At 35.5% G+C, this 17,702-nt stretch overlaps 1 protein-coding gene across 10 annotated transcripts in view; it reads left to right on the forward strand.

The window, feature by feature from the left end:
• Positions 1–17,702, forward strand: part of CADPS2 (calcium dependent secretion activator 2) — a 326,801-nt gene that overhangs the window by 250,390 nt on the left and 58,709 nt on the right. For all 10 annotated transcript variants that reach the window (XM_064506973.1, XM_064506953.1, XM_064506939.1 and 7 more), the window contains 2 exons: positions 5,700–5,803; positions 9,514–9,670. In XM_064506973.1, coding sequence (XP_064363043.1) covers positions 5,700–5,803; positions 9,514–9,670 — 261 coding nt within the window. The remainder of the gene's footprint in view (positions 1–5,699; positions 5,804–9,513; positions 9,671–17,702) is intronic.

Genomic DNA, 17,702 nt, shown 5'->3' on the forward strand with positions numbered 1-17,702 from the left:
AATGTTAAGCTGCAAGATCACCACAGAAGTCTCCAGCCCTGTCTGGACCTGGAGATACCATAGGCCCACTGGGCTGCAAACTTGGGGTCTCTCTCAGCTTCCTTGGCCACAGAGAGAAGCAGTGGTCGAAGGGAGGAGCCATTCTCAAATGTTACATGACTGTCTCCTGTTTTCCCAGCATCCCTGCCATTGGCCTGTGAGAGGTCATCTGGCATGGTGAAGGTCTGGCTCTGATGAGTGTCTTTGGATATGCTTGTTTGAAGGAGAGGAGGAAGGGTGAAATACTCTACAGGGAAAACCAGTAAGGAATATTTGCTGTGCAACAGTGGGAAGCCTCTGGCCGGCCAGAGACAGGTCACCTCCTTGCTGCATACTTCTCACAGCTGAGGAGGAGGATGGTCTCTTTAATCAGTGGGTTCCTATGACTGGCCATTGGGTGGAGAATCCAACTACCAATGCGCCTTCTCCTTGTCCCTGTTTCTGCATGTAGCTGATCCCATATCATTGGTCAGTATCAGAGTGGTGCTGCATATCCTGGGAAGACATATTGCCTCACTCACTTCCTTCCCCACCCTCAAAAGACACAGCTCAGCTGTCAGGACTGGGTATGTGCCACGAGCCATACTTAGCTTGAAGGCTAAGCGAGATTGCTTGGAAATACAGAACAAAGTTATACTGGAGCTTCATAAATCATATGATATACTACTGTATAACAGTGCTTTAAAAAACAATAGCTCTGTGCAACATCAGTAAAGTAGGCTTGAAAATAATTAAGAATGGGTTAACTGAGAGACCTGAGAAAGCAGGCATCAATTAGTAATTGCCATTAAATCAGCAGATTTCTAGAAAGGATTTTCAGGGAGTTGTAATATACCCAATGCTATTTCACATTTCCATCATCATTTGGGAGTAAATACAAAATCTTTTCTTAAAGATGTCCAGAGAATGCAAAGACTTGTGGAAAGAAATGATGATAGCAAAGCAGCTGGAGTGATCTGGATTGCTTGGTAACTTCAACTCTTTCAAGCTTGAGATGTTTTAATATAACAAATGCAAAATTGCACACTGTAAAGTAATAATGCTACCATAAAAAGGAAAGCAGGACATACTTACAAAATATCAGATTGTACCTGGAAGGCATTCATTTTGAAATGAATTTGGGTTAAAAGCAGAGCAGCAGATCATCAAAAGCTCCCAGTATTGACATGTGAATGTTGTAACAGAACAGGGCAAAGTGAGTAGAGAGGATGGTGAAAGCATCTGGCATAGGTAAGTACTTGAGTGTTAGGTCATACTGTAGTTGGTGTTTTAAAAATCTCTTTGAAAAGGATAGAGTTAAGATATATATATATATATATATTTTAATAGCGGGAGCTATATATATATATATTTATATATATATATATTTATATTTTAATAGCTGGAGAAAGCAGGTGGCTGGAGAAAGCAGGTAGTTGAAAACTTCAATCAGTTTAGCTCCTTAAAGATAATTGAGAAGTGATTTATTTCAGAGTGCAGAATATCTTTCCGGAGGAAAAGTAAACAGGAAATGAAGTGTTCCTTCCTTGGCAAAGAAAGACATAGTAAGACCAAAGAGCTGGAAGCTAAAGCCAAGCAAATGCTGATTAGAAATTAAACACACACGTGTGATGTGCTTAACAGTGATGGTGCTTACATGTTGGTGGCAGGGCGGGGGGGAGGACAAAGTGAATTTTACATTTATCTTCAATTCAAGGATAAACTGTTTTCTGGAAAGCAAGACTGATACAGCTGATCTCGATAAAGGAGGGACAGGGAGAAATACTGTGACCTGTGTAACACAGGAGGTCGGACTAGATGATCTAACTGTCCCTTCTGGCCTTAAACTCCGTTGGTCCATGAAGCAGTCACCTTTTCATTTCAATGGCTTTTTAGTCCGTTAACTTAGCTCAGTTAACAATGTTTTCTTGGTACCTATGTGACTCATCGATAAGGCATACTTGAGAAAGCATCCATTATTTGCAAAGCCTGTCTTGCTTTTTTTATTTGGGCAGAATGGGAAGCTGAGAACAGATAATTGATAGCATTTTCTGTTTATTTGCTAAAAGATGTCAAGCAGCTTATTTACTGACTCGACTCCTGCAGCAACTTGTTAGTTTGAGCAGTGTAAACACATCTTAACAACCTTTAGTAATTGTGGGCCAAAAGACATCGTGAACCTAATGAAAACTGACAGCACTGATTTCCTTTTCTGTAATTTTTTTTTAACAGTACTTATAAAGACAAGCACAGTATTTCCTTCAGATGTTTTGGAGACCAAAACTTCCAGCTAACAGTTTATCAGTACTCATATTTCAAATGTACCACTTGCTTGGTAAATAAGGTTAATATTTAGCTCTTTTTCTCTTGAATGACTTTATGGCCCCTGTTTATACACCATGTAAATGATGGTGATACCTTTGATAAACACATACTTGGAAGATTTTGGAAAGAGAAAGATCTTTAGTTATGGAGAGAGAAGGCTCACTGGTATGCTAACTTACAAACGCAAAAAGGAGCTGCCTTAAATGAAGCCTAAGCTTCAGAGAAACATGTAACATCCAAATGAAATTGCATGTATTTATGTATCCCTCAAATAAGGGAGTGACAACAAAATTAGTGTGACTTGTCCAAGGAAGTAGAAGGAGTCCAATTATCTGTTGCATTTTCTAAGCTAGTAGAAAATCTAGTAGAAAAATAATGATTTTTATAATAGTACTGAAAGCTATATGAAGCATCAAGAATAATTTACACGTTTTCAGTGAGTAGTAGCATGGGGAATTTCATAGAAATGTGAGACTAGAAATCATTGAGACCAGTCTCTCCCATATTTTAATCATTTTTAAGACGTTCAGAAACTTGCCACACCCTTATTTAAAGGAAATTTAGGTTTCTTGTTGTTTTCCTCCTCTACATACTAATCCTATTGAAAAACTATTTCTGAACATAAGTGCTGCAATGAAAGGAATCCTTGCAATTTATGGTCTAAATAACTTACTCCTGACTGATTTATTTTTGTGCCAACATTGACCTGACCGTAAAGATTCTCCATTCCTGCTTATTCTTTCAGTGTCATTTCTGTTTTAAATCCATCACTTCAACACAGATGACCAGAACTATATGAGGTTTCCCCAGTCCCTTGTTCAATGGAATTAGTACCTCCCTGAGACCACATTTCTCCTCATCATCATCTCATCGCAGTGGTGGTTCAGGATAATCTTACAGTGAACTAGTAAATCGTGATCTTTTTCTCTACAAGTAATGATGTCCGTTTGATTCTTAGGCTATCTCAAACTTATTCCACGTGAACTTATTTTCAAGTTTCACTGCTACAAAATGGGGACTAGAAGTCAGTATAATTAATAGAATTACTTTCCACTAATTTAGAAGAGCCCTTGCAGGATATAATTTTTGAAAAGTTTATGGCTTATTTAAAGTTCATTAGGAATAAGTATAATTATGAATGCAATTATTTTGTTTACCTTTTTAGTGCCAACAAACAGTGACTACAAAAAGCAGGCTGAATTTGTAATAAACTGAGTTGTTTATGCTGAAATCAGATGTGCCAGTCATGCTCCCTATTAATATCACTGGTTTATTCCTAAGACTCGTTAGTGTAAGTGGATACCTCCTAGCTCTATGAATAGTATTTGCTGTGTGTTCAGGGAGGGAAAGACACTGACCACTAGAGGAAACACCGGTTTCAATAAGGGATAAACATAGAAAACACTAAGTCCGAATCCAATAGTAGTCATTATACTATAAGCTAAATAGGAGGAGTGGGGCAAATCTTTTTTATCCTCAATTAACCTTATACATCAATATAGTTGTGCTTATGTTTATATAAAATGTTCTACAATATCAAATTTGCAAATTCAGCACAATACAGATAATCATGACCTTGACATGGTGAATGTCGTTTTGTGTCCTTGTATGTGTTTTGTGTTTAGTCCATGTTCATACGGTAACTCTTTTTTTGATTAGATTATGTTCTTTGAAATCATATTATTTGAATATGTCTGGTTATGTGGTGTGTTTTAATGAGCTTTGAAAATTTGTTTACTTTGAAAATTAGTTGCTTCAGTAACTAATTTGCCTGCTTTGTTTTTGCATGAATATAATGCATTTTCATAGTCACCTTTTAGTATATGTTTACTGGAATTCTAATCCAATGTTCCTTCAAAAATTGCATTAAAGCTATATTTCTTCAAGCTCCTGTGCGTCAGTGTGTTAGTCTTGAAGAACTGGACAAGGTCAACTGCCTTTAAGTTGTTTGAAAAGTTGTTTTGACTTGCCAGAAATGTTAAGTGTTTAAAAATATTTAGTGTATGCAGTTTGATATTCTTACTAACACCAAGAAGATTACATAAGCTTTTAAATTAATCTTCTAATATTCTATGTCACGATGAATGCATCAAGTGGGAAAGAAATGTCAGCAGAATTTTCTGCACATGGTGTGTATTCATGTGATTGACTATTCACATGATCTATAAATATGCACAGAAAATGAGGAAACAGCACTTCTGAGGTCTTCACTCACTTTGTATTATCAGCTTCAGAAGCCCTCTGCAAACTGTTTAATCTGTGACCCAAACTTAAAATAAAAATACTTTATATGTGATTATATTGACCCATATATGCACATCATTTCCTTCTCATGGTTTAGGCTTTGGAACAAGAGTCTTGTTAAATGGACAGGTTCATATAGCTATACTGATGTTATTCCAAGCAATAAAAATGAAGTAGTTAGACAAATATATTTAATTTACTGATTAAAATTTGTTTGCAAAAAAATTCAGTTATTCTCTACTATCTCCCATGACTACTCCTAGGATATATAGTCCTATGGATTTTTCTTAATTTAAAACTAAACTGAGTTTAATTGCCCTCTAAGAGTTTTAGTTACATTTATTTTACCTTTGTTGTTTGCGCTCTTCTGAAGTCTGTTCTCTAGACTGACTGATCCTCATTTCATTTGTGTCTGCTTTCTTTTATGTGGAGTTTTTAGTAGGCTTGTGTTAATTTTGTTATAACATTTTTATTTCATAATGCTACTTTTCACTACGTACCGAAAAGAACCATTAGATTCAATCTTATTATTGAAAAGCAGGGAGACGAATAAAGAAATTAGTTATGTGAACAATTGTTGTGTCTCTTATTATTTTTAAAATCACCTAAAATTTAGGGTCTTATTTAGATGAAACATGTTTGGAATTTTAACTGCTGCAAAATGCATGAATCTTGCCGATGTAGTGACAGTAATGACTCGTCTAGTGAGAATGGCATTGTATTGAATGTACAATAACAAAAAAGGTCTCTAGTGTCTGCTGTCTTTGTATATCTGACCTTGAAGAGAATTAGAAGTTGCTTGTTGCAGAAGTTGAGCATCTCATACATTGATGCACCAGTTGGATCTCACATATTAAATTGGAAAATGTTTATAGTGATCAGTGATTCTTTCGTGAATTAAATATTTTCTGTTTCTAGTGATCTGGGCATTCAGCTACATTTACGTGTATGACATGATTGTCCTTAACATGCGGAATTGTTTATAGAGAAAATTATAACTTTGTAGTGTTCCCATTCCTTTCTCACATCATTTTCTCTTGCTATAGTTGAAAGTATTTATTGTGTTTTATTTCTCACTAACGCAATTTTGGTTTGTATGCTATATCATATAGAGGCCATGAACCAAGCAACACCTGCTAGAAAACTGGAAGAGGTTCTTCACCTGGCAGAACTCTGTATCGAAGTATTGCAGCAAAATGAAGAACATCATTCAGAGGTGAGGCCGTAACTGCGTTTGCCGTAGAGGATGGTTTGTTCCTACGTTTTTTCTCCCCTGATGCGAAGCAATTCTGTCAAGAAACATTTTAGCTTTACTTTCTGACATATGTTTAAGGCAGTTCACATTTACAGAGGAATAAGAGACTTGAAGCTTATGAAAAGTGAAGTGAAATAAAACTTTACTTGAATTCACTTGAATGAACTGTAGGTTTAGAAATGAAAACTGAAGAGCATAAAATAGAGAAAGGATCTCTGTGCTGGAGGTGGTGAAATGGTATGGAAAACAGCCATAGCCTTATATAGTTGTTCCTTCAAATTTTTCACCTCTCATTCAAAGTAGGAAGAAAACATAACCAAATGCTAGTTTCCAACATGCTGTATGGATCTTGATTTTAACATAAAAATAATGATGGATAAAATAATCACTTTCACATTGCTCTCCTTTTAATTGGAAAAGTACTGCTTTTAAACTTGTCGTTTTTAAAACATTGTTATAAGGTAAAAGAGATAAAATAGAACAACTTCATGTTTCTTACTCTCAAGTCTTTTGCTTTGTGATACAGAAGCCATAATATTTAGAATATTTAGAATTATAGCACCTTTAATAGCATGGTATTAGAAAAACAAACTTGACCAGGTACATGTAATTATATATATTATTAACATTTACTTAATAAATCTCATTTTCAAAGGTTCAGGAAATTGTTTTTAAAATGTTCACCAAAAAATCAATAAATATTTTTAAGAAAAATATGCAAAGGGATAAACATGATTTAGTATATATAGTTATAAATATGATCATTCAAAACATCTGGTTTTATATCACACTATAGAATCTAGTTTTTAGCTTACATCTGCCATGTGTGAACTTGTTATAGATATTTTATCTTATACTGAAGAAACAGCTGTTTCCATGATTCGAAATGAATTCCCTTGAGGTCCCATTCTACACTACTGTTGCCACTGTGTTACTCTGTAATGGTTACTTAATAAAATGTATATATTGTTTTTCTTTGTCTTTTGAGAAACTACATTAATGTAAGAATATTTGGCTTCTGTGGTAAAAACACAAAGAGAACTGATCTAATGATACTCTGTATGGTAAACATGGTTTTCTTAGATTACTTTCTGTACTACTTATCTGCAGTCGTAGATGTGATGTATTTCAGAAAGGTAAATATATTTTATTTGTCTCAAGGAAAATGAATTCAGCAAGAGTTTCCAATCTAAGACAGCCTGAAAAGACTAGCTATAATGTTAAAATTATTTTCCCCTTCTTTGATTCATGTAATAAATGTTCAATTTTAATGAAATTTATAAAATATGCAGACTTTCGATACTGCAATATATGTGAGAAAAAAATCATAAAAATTATGCATTCTCCTACTTGAAACTGAAGGTTAAGTGTGGTGACTTTACATCATAATTTTAAGTATATGTTCAGTGTTTGATGGTGCAGTGGAAAAAAAGGATCAGGAGTCTCTAAAACAGTAACATCACACTTCTAATACTAGTTTTTTCTTTTTTTTAATTTATAACACTTCCAAATTTCTGGGATTCCCACAGGGAAGAGAGGTATGTGATTCATCATCAACAAACATTATTTTTCAGCATTATAGCATGGAACTGTGCATTGAATGTGCAGCATAAATTGTTCTCATGATTTCTAGTTTTGTATTGCCACATTTGTGTGTCTTTCTATAATCTAAGAACTTTACTCTTTCTTTAATCAGGTCAATGTTTTTGTTCTCTTAAAATGTATGTCACCAACTGCTAATTGCCTTTAGCTTGTTTTCATATTCTCCATAATGATTGAACAGCAATCTTAGCTGTTGTATTTGTTTTTTCATTCTGCTTACTTGCTGCCCCCAGCAGTGGTGGGTAATTCTTGAGAGGGTGGAAAGAATTTTTGTCTGGATTCAAAATGTCATTTGTGAAGAGGAAGAAGATGGAAAGAGAATGTGCTGGTTTTCTCAGTTTTTTTTGCTTTTGCTTTGTTTGTTTTGAGTTTTTGGTAATATTTTCTGAAAAGAGTTTTGTTTGCCTAGAAGGGACACCTGCCATCGCCTGTATACATTTCTTTTCTTCTTTCTTTATTTCTTTGCAGTTAGTTATTTTCTAGGGTAAGGAGGTTGTTCCTTTAATGAGCTCCCATTTAAACAGGATTTGCTAATGAGAGACTTCTTCCAGATTGAGGGTAAAGACTCCATTTCAAACTCTTGCCAAAATTTTTGAAGCCTCATCTGTCCTTTTCACTGTGATGCCAATCAGCATCCTTAAGTCCTCACATTGCAATGCACCAAGTGCCTTTCAGTAATAGCAGAGGATGCTCAACATTTCTTTAAAAGCTCTCTCCAATTCATCTTTTCTCCTTTTAAGCTGCAGTCGTTCACCCCATATCAAAAAGAATTACGGGCAGTCTTCAGAAAGCCCAGGATGCAAGAACACATTTGTGGTCCATTTTTCAAAAGTATTCTCTTATTTGACGCCTTTCAGGTCTGGATACAAAATTCTGCATACCTAGGACCTGCTTTTCAGAAATGCAAGTAAAGATTTGAATGACTTTAATTGAAGTTGTGGGAACTCAGTACTTGTATAGATCAAGCTAGATGTGTCCCGTGTTGGTAACTCAAAAATGGAGATACTTGGAAGCAGAGGGCTACTTTTGAAAGCAGAGGCATTTTCCTACCTAGTATGTGTGAGTATTTCTCACCATCAGGTATTTTCAGTAACGGAACAAAACAGTCTCAGCGGCGTGTGATATTCATCTTCTTTCATAGGCTCACTTCACCTTCATCTTTAACTCCAGGATCATATAGCTCCCTCTGATCCAGTATTCAACTTCAGTACCTACCCTCCAAAGCCCAGATTTAAATCTCGATAAGAAGGTACAAAAGGTAGAAATGAAGCAGCCTTTAATGCAGAGCTGTCGTTAATTGCTGACACACTGATTTTGCACAGATTTCTTCTTTTGAGCTATGATTGAGCTAAGGAACTAAGTTTTAACTGAAGAAAACTGTATATTCTAACATACCGTTAAGTTACTGGAAATCAATATAGACATTACTGAACTTCTAAAGATGCGTTTATAACATTTGCTGAAGGAAAACTGGATACCTTCATCATGAGAAGTCTACATCTTTAAGGCAAAGTGAGAAATTAAAAAAAAAGTTCTGCATCTTTAAAAAAAATCTTAAAGTTAAAGGAATAATATTTCACATTAAAACCATCCTTCTGATTAACAAATGGGAACAAAATTCTTATGCAAAATGTATTTGAAAAATAAATTAATCTGATTACTGATAGCATTAGAATTGAATGAAATCAAAAGAAGCATAGTGTTACTTTTCAAGGATGAGGCCTTCTTCCTTTCTTTTCTTTGCTGTCTGGCAAAAAGAGTTGCAGGGTTTTATACTCCTTTTAGAAAGGAGCTCTTAGCAAGTCTTTTGGTGAGAGAGGTTGTTTTGGTTTTTAGTTTCATATTTTTGTTCCAATGATATCATCTTTCCCAACACATTTTTTATGTGATTTCTTATATTTTCGATGCAAGGTTTTATAAAATGTTTTCTTGTTTTTTCCTTGGCCTGTTCATCCCTCTGAATGAGATAAGACATGAAGTGGCATATCCAAGTATGATTTGCTATAGATACAATGCATCTCTTTGCTTTGTGATTTGTGTTTAATAATTCTGTTTTGGCATGTTTGTAGGCATTTGCTTGGTGGCCAGAATTATTGGCTGAGCATGCAGAGAAGTTTTTGTCTCTTTATTCTGTCGATATGGATTCAGCACTTGAGGCACAGCCACAGGACTCCTGGGACAGCTTCCCACTTTTCCAACTGCTGAATAACTCACTCAGAAATGACAGTAAGATCTTAAGGTTTTTGCTTACTGTGTGTATAGGATTTTTCACTCTCACCACAACTCAGAAATGTGTTTTAATGAATCAAATCCCCAAAATAAAAGCGCCACTGCCCATGTTTATGATATATATACACCAGTGCTCCATTTCTTGGAAATTAAGCAGTTTCTCTCTCTATGCTTGCACCATTTAATTCCTTATTTTGGCATATCCCTTAACCATTCACAGATTGCTCACTTTTAAAGCAATGCATTCAAGCAGCATAATATGTTTTTAATATTTCACGTTTAATCTATAATGCTAAAATGAAATTGTAGTTACAATTCCCTTCTAAGCTTTCATTTAAACTACTTTCAGACTGGTCATTATGTTCATAAAGGTATGTAGTCTTACGTTAAACAGGTAAGATATGCACAACAAATCAGAATGTTGTTTTCACTTGGTGTATTATTTTATTATTTGTTTTGGCATCAGAATTCAAGATATCTGTGTTATCTTGCTTTTATTTTCCTTCAAAGGCTAATTTTCTTTTCTTTTTGTAATAGTCAGCTCTTAAGAATGTTTTGTGTGAAAGTGATTTTAATTATGGAATTAAGGAAACTCTCAGTGAAACTCAACAAAATGGAATAGATATTATTTAAAGAAAAACATTAAATTGCACTTTATTTTAAAGGCAGATTTTTTTTCTAATACTTTAAGGCATCATAAAGATAAAATTATATTTGGTTATATTTTAGCTCTTTATTCATAATCTATAAGTAAAAGAATGAGACAATGACCTGCTGTTTTTTAATTATTTGGAGAGGCAAATGCTGTTTTTATTCCATAGTTCAGGTTATTCCAAGCTTTGATTTTTTTATTACAAAATTTTCCTATGAATAACGGATGATTTTTGACTCTTTCTGGAAAATGTATTTTATTTCTGTGGAAATTCAATAGCTGTTAAGAATTTTATCTCCTTGTATGGAAACTGCATGACTGAAAGAATGGAAATAGTATTCAAGAGCTTTTCTCCAAGGTTACACATATTGCAACTTATATTATTTATCATTGTATTATTGTTACCTTCAGCTGCCAAGTGTTTATCGAAACGTATAGGTCATCTCAGTATAGCACCTATTACATATAGCACCATATCATGAAAATGAGCAACTAGCAAATGTATAATTCACTGTAACACAATAGATGACTAACTTTGTGGAGAGAAAAGGGCAAATGGTCAGGGCCACTAATTAAAGCTTAATCTTAAACATGCTTGCTGAGAGTCGTTGTTTCTGCACCTCACTGGATGTGGTCTGGGGCAGAGCAAAAGAACATTAACATCCAGTGTGAGGGGCTTCATGAATGTTTAATTGTGTTTCCATACCCTGACGTTTAGCAGCACAGGAAATGCCATATTCCTGATCATTTCTTTTCTCACATGGATTCTTAGTGACACAAAATGTATTTATTAGTGTTCCCCATAGTTTAAGACATTAAAAATTGCTTACTCTGCATCCATTGTTGGACATACAGCAGCTTCACAAACATATTAAAATTACCATGCTAGTGGTAATTTAAGCTCGATTTGAACAGCTTCTTGGAAGCATGTAGGAATTGTTCCATTCTGAGGCCAGATCTCATAAAAGAGTTAGGCTCCTTCAAGCTTGTTTCTGCATTACCTTAAATAGTTGTCCGATCCAGATTTGAAAACCTGGAGCCTATATTCAAGTCATGGTGAGAATTAGGCAAGTGTTTAAAAAAAAAAAAAAAAAAAAAAAAAAAAAAGTATAGCATTTCCCAAGCAAGGGAAAGGCTAGAGTTAGCTATTAGGAAATGCTAACCACAAGCAATCATGTTTGGACTGTGGCCCTGTTCTCATAAGGAGAGGAACTTCAAGAAGGAATCTGTATCTGTTCCTCAGAGCTTCACCACTGCCAGCTGAGGCCCTTCCTTACAAAGCTTCAAATCCATGTCTCCTCCACTGGCATTACAACTCTTGCAGTGTTTGCTGCAGCTTCACTTAACTTCACTGTTCAGCATAGGATGCCATAGATTCAATTTGGGATGCCGTTCTCCACATATGCTTGAATAAAATGTGGTTTGGGAGCCAAGACATTCTTTTAAGCAGTGGATTTAAGCCCATCTAGGATGAGGAATGAATTAAAGCTGGTTCTTCTGTTCCTTGGAAATTTCGGTAACCTTCCTTTGCTGTAGGTGCTTGCTATCATTTCCTTTGCCTTCAGCTGCATTTTGAAATGAAAAGAGTGATTGCTCTTTCTACATGGCTAATCCTGACAGTGCACTGAGCCCCTCAAACCTACCTAGTTTCTGGATAATTAGTGTGGTTCCAGCAGAAATTATATACCTAGTGGTATATAATTACTGGATGCTCATGGAATGCAAAGGCCAAAGAGGAGATACCTAGAGAAGCTGAATGTTTCTATGGTTAATCGCCTGGGCCATTGACTCTATGGGTTGTAGACTATAATTCTGGATTTGAGCAACTAAGATCTGCTCGCTATGGGAAGCTGCTGCACCTTCTCAGTTTGGCCCATTGTGCCTGATTAGCTTTGGTGAGTGTGATGAAGCCACCAATAGGAATTGTACCTGCAGGGGCCTACTGTATGATACGTAATCATCTCAGTGTGTCTGGTGGCTGTCTTACCATCTTACATTTTCCGTTTAGGAGACACGTCTCTAAATCTGAGGTTACACACAGCGAAAAAATTATTTAGTTTCTGAAAGCTATGGAGGTATTTTGCAATAGTCTTCAAGAAGGATTTATGACATGAGTTTTAACTACTTTATTGTAACATTTGTATTCCTTTCTCCATTGATTCCAAAATGACGGAGGTGATAGAAAGAAACAAGGGCTATTCTTAAATGCAAAGAGGTTACTGGTAGGCTGCAGATTTTTTTTTTTTTCCTTAGAAGAGTAGATGGATAATGATGCTAAATGATTAAATGAGCCTTAGGAAAGACATTTTACAAAAACTTGGGGAAATATTTTTTCATGTCAAAGCAATTATTAGCAAGATTGTAAAATGTTAACTGAAGGAAGGGAAACAACTGCTGTATGAAATGTCACACCTGTATACCAATTTCAGTAATTCCCCAATGGTAATAGATATAGTAAATGACAGTTTCTGGAGAGTAAAAGCCATCTGGAAAACTATACAGATTTCCCACCCACCTTCCAGAACTATTGGAAAGCAACCCTGGAAATTAGTCACCTTTTAATCGGTGGATATGTTAGCAAGTGGCAAGTGACCATTCTACCAAGAACTGATTCCCAAGTGAAACATACCACAGTGCTTATTCTTTAATTAACAGCCTTTTCACATGGCAAGTACATTAAAGCCATTAGAAAAAGCTCCCCATGCTTATGCAATGAATTTTACAGTCTTCCTAAGTGAAATAAATAATTCTGGCTTTACTCTAAGTGAAAACCTTTTCCTGAAAACTATCACCTTCATAAAGATAGATTTAGAAAAAATCTAAAAGGGAAAAATTGGAATGTGGTCTCATGAGGATAAAAAGGCTAGTGTTAATAATTAACAAGGAGAGTGAAGTGGAGTAAATTAGCCATAATAGAGCCCACAGTGACTGGCAAAGTCACCTCTCATTATCAAAAAACTCATTAGGAAATGAAGAGGTGGAAATCCCACTGGGTTATTCTCACTCTCCAGCTATATCAGAGATTACTTTTCAGATTTCTTTCAAATGAAGAACTGTTAGGTCACCATATTGCATATTAGGTTAATCTTTAGTGAAATTTGGAGGAGTGACACCTGCGTGTTATTCTATCTCAAGAGCTTTAAATGAGCTCTAAATCTTAGATGCAGGAGTCAGTTTTCATGTAAACCTGACAGGAGTGAACTCCTAACAATAAAGAAACAATCTAACATTTAGAGCATTAAAGCAAACTTTCATGTAAGATTATTTTTATAAATATGTCAATAAAATATAGTATGAGAAAGATAATGAGAATGCAGGGTTTTTTACTGAAATAACATCAAATGTTTTATTTTACATAGACTACAAAGCATTGTGTAAGGTTCAAACAAAATACATCAAAGCTAATAATAATTTAACAATGAGGAAAAAATTATCTGGTACAGTATATAACTTTTCATGATGTAAAAGACTTTTTTTTGGTCTGGCTTGGAAAGAATAGACAGCACATACATTTTTGGTCTAACTCTTGTTATGGGCATACGTAGATCCATCTTCAGCAATTTCCAGAAAAGCTTTATCTGGTGAAGTAATAGATACAGCTAAAGAGAAAATCTGTAAAAGGCAGTTCTCAAGTTCAAACCACAAGACATAATCCATACCAGGTCAGGTCTGTTCAGGCTCATCTGAGAGCAGTGAGAAAGCAGCGATATTGCAGTCGTGCTGGTGATCAGATCACCCAGGAATTTTGCATCTCTCTCATCGAGTCTCCTCCTGACCAGTATGTGCTGCCCAAAATTAAGGCCAAGAGTCTGACCTGCCATCTTAATTGTTACCAAGAGCGCCTTTTCTGCAGCTCTTGCCATATAAAGCCTCCTGTCCATTGCATTTCAAATCCTGACTGAAACTTCACTTTTCCTTCCAAAGGACTCTATTTTGAGTCACTTTAAAGTTTGCCATTTTTATGACCTTATTTCATGAAATTTAAGAGGTTTGTTCTGAGTACATCAGTGATTCTTCCATTATTTTAAGTCTGAGTTGAAGCACTATTTAAAAAAATTCAGGGAGCAGCATGTTCCTCCCATCCTATAAAATATTTCAGCTCTTCTGATGAGAGCTAATAGATATCAAAATGTGATAAAACATTTGACATTTTTTGTGGAAATAGATAATAAGTTGTAGATAAATTGGTTGTGATTTTTCAAACAGTAAAGGTTTGAAAAGAATACTGTAGCTGCTTTTATAACATATATTTTAATGATCTCCAAAATTTCTATTGTTTGCATGTGATTATGTCTGGCTTTATAAAGCTTTGTAGGTTGTACAGAGGTAAGAGTACCCAGTCTCACTATGACAGCAAAATTATTTTTTTCTGGGATTGGGTATTTTTAGAGGGAAGAATGACCTGATTGTTTGGGGTTGTATCTCATTTTCTGTAAAGACAGTGTTGCTTTTTGTTCACTGAGCCTATAAGTTATATTATGAAGGGGTCTGCAGAGAGGGTAGTTTATTTTCTGTAGTTGTTTAATTTTTCAGATAACACAGTTTTTTGTTTAGTGCCTCAAGAAAGCCATGAATTGATTCCTTTTGGTTTAAGATGGAGTCAGAGATATCTTTTAGTGGCACATTTGCCTAATTCCATGAGCAGTGTTTATATATTTATATATTTGGCCATTCTACTCTTTTCCTTTCCAAATTTGATTTCTGTTTTAGCATAAATTTTAGCAGCATCACTTGCTGACTTTGGGTACTGCCCTGTTTGTTGCTCAGCATTATTGCATCCATACTTTGTAACAAGCATTGGCCTGAATTAGTGGAAATTAGAAGTATTGTAAAGTTGACTCATGACCTTCACTTTCCATCAAGTATCACTCCTTGAAATGTCTGTGTACCTCTCTAACGTGCCCGTAGTACACCTGTGGGCAGTCTGATGAAGTCGATGTAGAAGAACCAACGTGTTGAGAGTTAGCCTCTTGAAAGCCGTTGCCATTATCATGGCTAGTATTTAAAATAGGAATTCTCGGATACTTTTTTTTTCTCTAGTATGGCGGTTGCTAGCAGCGGAGTGACAAATACCACCAGAGACAGCATCAGCTTCCTGCTCTGTTACAGCTTGTGTACCACTTTGTACCAGGATTTGTGTATACCTTCATAGCCCTCATCTTAAGCTACAGGGTAGAGGTAGAAAACTATTTGGATTTAAAATAACCAGAGCAAAATCTATACCCACACCATTACCTCTCAGCAGTACCTTACACCTCCCATTAATTTTAGTGGGATCTTTTCTTAAGTGAGGTACTTCTGAATTTTGCTCAGTCCTACTAGGAACTGCCTTGGAATCATAACCTGCCTTCAGTTTGGAGATGTACATTTTGGTTACTAATACTGAGAACTAATTCAAACTACATAATTGCTTACCAGGGTATGTAACATCAGTTTTGACTGAATGGGAGTTTTAGGCACATGAAAATTCTGCAGTAAGCTGCGTGTGTCATTCTGTCTTATAAATGTAAAGTTCTTGGCAGTTTCATTATAAAAGTGCTGGGAGAGAGAGAAATTTTTATTCCTTTAATACATTTTCAGCTTGCTTCTACATAATGCATCTCTAAAATTCACTTTTAAAAAAATCTCTTGTATGTAAAAATACAAAGTGATGTGTATGTAAGCTCAGACACCTGCAATTTTTGCCAGAAAATTTTACCAGAAAAGTGATAGATTAATAAATGCTTTCTGGATACAGAATATACTCTAAACAAGAAATGGAGGAATGGAAATACCAACATTCTTTTTTCAGGTTATTGGATGATTTTCAACTGCTACAAATAGAATATGAAAATCCCAAGGAAATTTCCTTCTTGAACTTTACTGTCTTTAATTCTGATTTTAATTTTTTAACGTACTATTCTACTATACTTCACAATAAAACAGACTAAAATAAATATGCCAGGAAATCCAAGTGTGGCCTTTCAGAGAATCCTACGGAGAGCAGGATTATTATAGACTGTCTGCCAAAGTGCAAATTTGGTCAGTGAAAGAGACACTCATGTTAACCTGTGTCATTTCTTCCTTTCCTTTGATTCTGCAGAAGCTCTTGAGGACAGTTTAACACATTGACTCCAGAATAACTCCTAAGCTATGCTGGTATAAGTAAGAGCAAAACAAGCCCCAGAGCTTCTGATATACATAAGCACAGTAGCTCCTTTTCTTGCCCTTAGAAAAGCTTCATTCCCATGCTGCATTGTTACACTGTACTTTTCATCTCTGGTCTTTTAGTATCATGTTTTAATATATCTCAGCAACCTGATATGTATAAGTTGAGTAATGTTCATCTTCGACTTATTGTATACACATTAATATAATATTCACAGTACTTCTTTTTTTCTTTTTGCTGTTTTTTTTTTTTTTTGCCCTGGCTTATGCTTTCATTTTGTTGTTTTTTGTGTGAATATGAGTGTCTCATATGAAGAGGATGTGGGATGTCTATATTGACAAGACAATGCAGAATTAAGCTACATAGCTTTGAAGACAAGTGGTAGTTGAAGGACTTGAAGTGTGGCATTTCCTCAAGGATCTCTTGTTTCCCATCTGCTTTGATGTACAGGTGGTACCTTTTGGCAAGATCAATTCTAATCACAGGGCAGAGTGCCATGAGTTTGCTGATGATACTCAGCTATATCACTTACCCCTCAGCTCCAAGTTCATTCCCTGCCCTGGAGTAATCCTTGACTAAGATCTCCAGATGGGTATATCAGAACTGCCATGTCCTCAACCCTGGGAAAACAGACTGCTCATTGAGTTGTTCATCAGAGTCATGTGTGTGCCCACTTACAGAAGGCATCTATTTGGAGGCATAGTCAGATTAAGAGTCTTGGCATCATTTCTGAGAGTTTCATTTCCCTGCAAAGACTGAGTGCCAGGAAAATGATGTCGTTTTTAAGTTGCACAGCTTTTATTGGCTGTGACTTCTTTAAATTTCATCTGACTTCTAAATAACAAGAACTGCCCTTCTGCCCGTGAGGCTTTATTACTGTAATTCCCTGAGTAGGGCTTGTAGCAGACCGTTTCTGCAGTATGCTTCAGAAAATAGTAAACTGCTAGCTCATCCCTTCAAGTAACCGTGATTGCTTGATTAAAGCCAGTCCTGCACTGATTCCCCATAAAGCAGCAATATTGACTTAATTGATACTGCTGTATTCCTGTTGTTTTTAAGTTGAACGTTGCCTTGAAAAATCAGTCGAATATGTAGCTTGATACCAGCCACCTTTTGTTTCTCAGAGGCAATGATTATCTGTTTACTATGAAACACGGCATGTGGGCAAGCTTCTACACCTTTGTGTTAATATCTAAATCATTATTATTGGTCATAGATGCTGTAATTTT

The sequence above is a fragment of the Dromaius novaehollandiae genome, chromosome 1, assembly GCF_036370855.1.
Source record: "Dromaius novaehollandiae isolate bDroNov1 chromosome 1, bDroNov1.hap1, whole genome shotgun sequence".
Lineage (NCBI taxonomy): Eukaryota > Metazoa > Chordata > Aves > Casuariiformes > Dromaiidae > Dromaius > Dromaius novaehollandiae.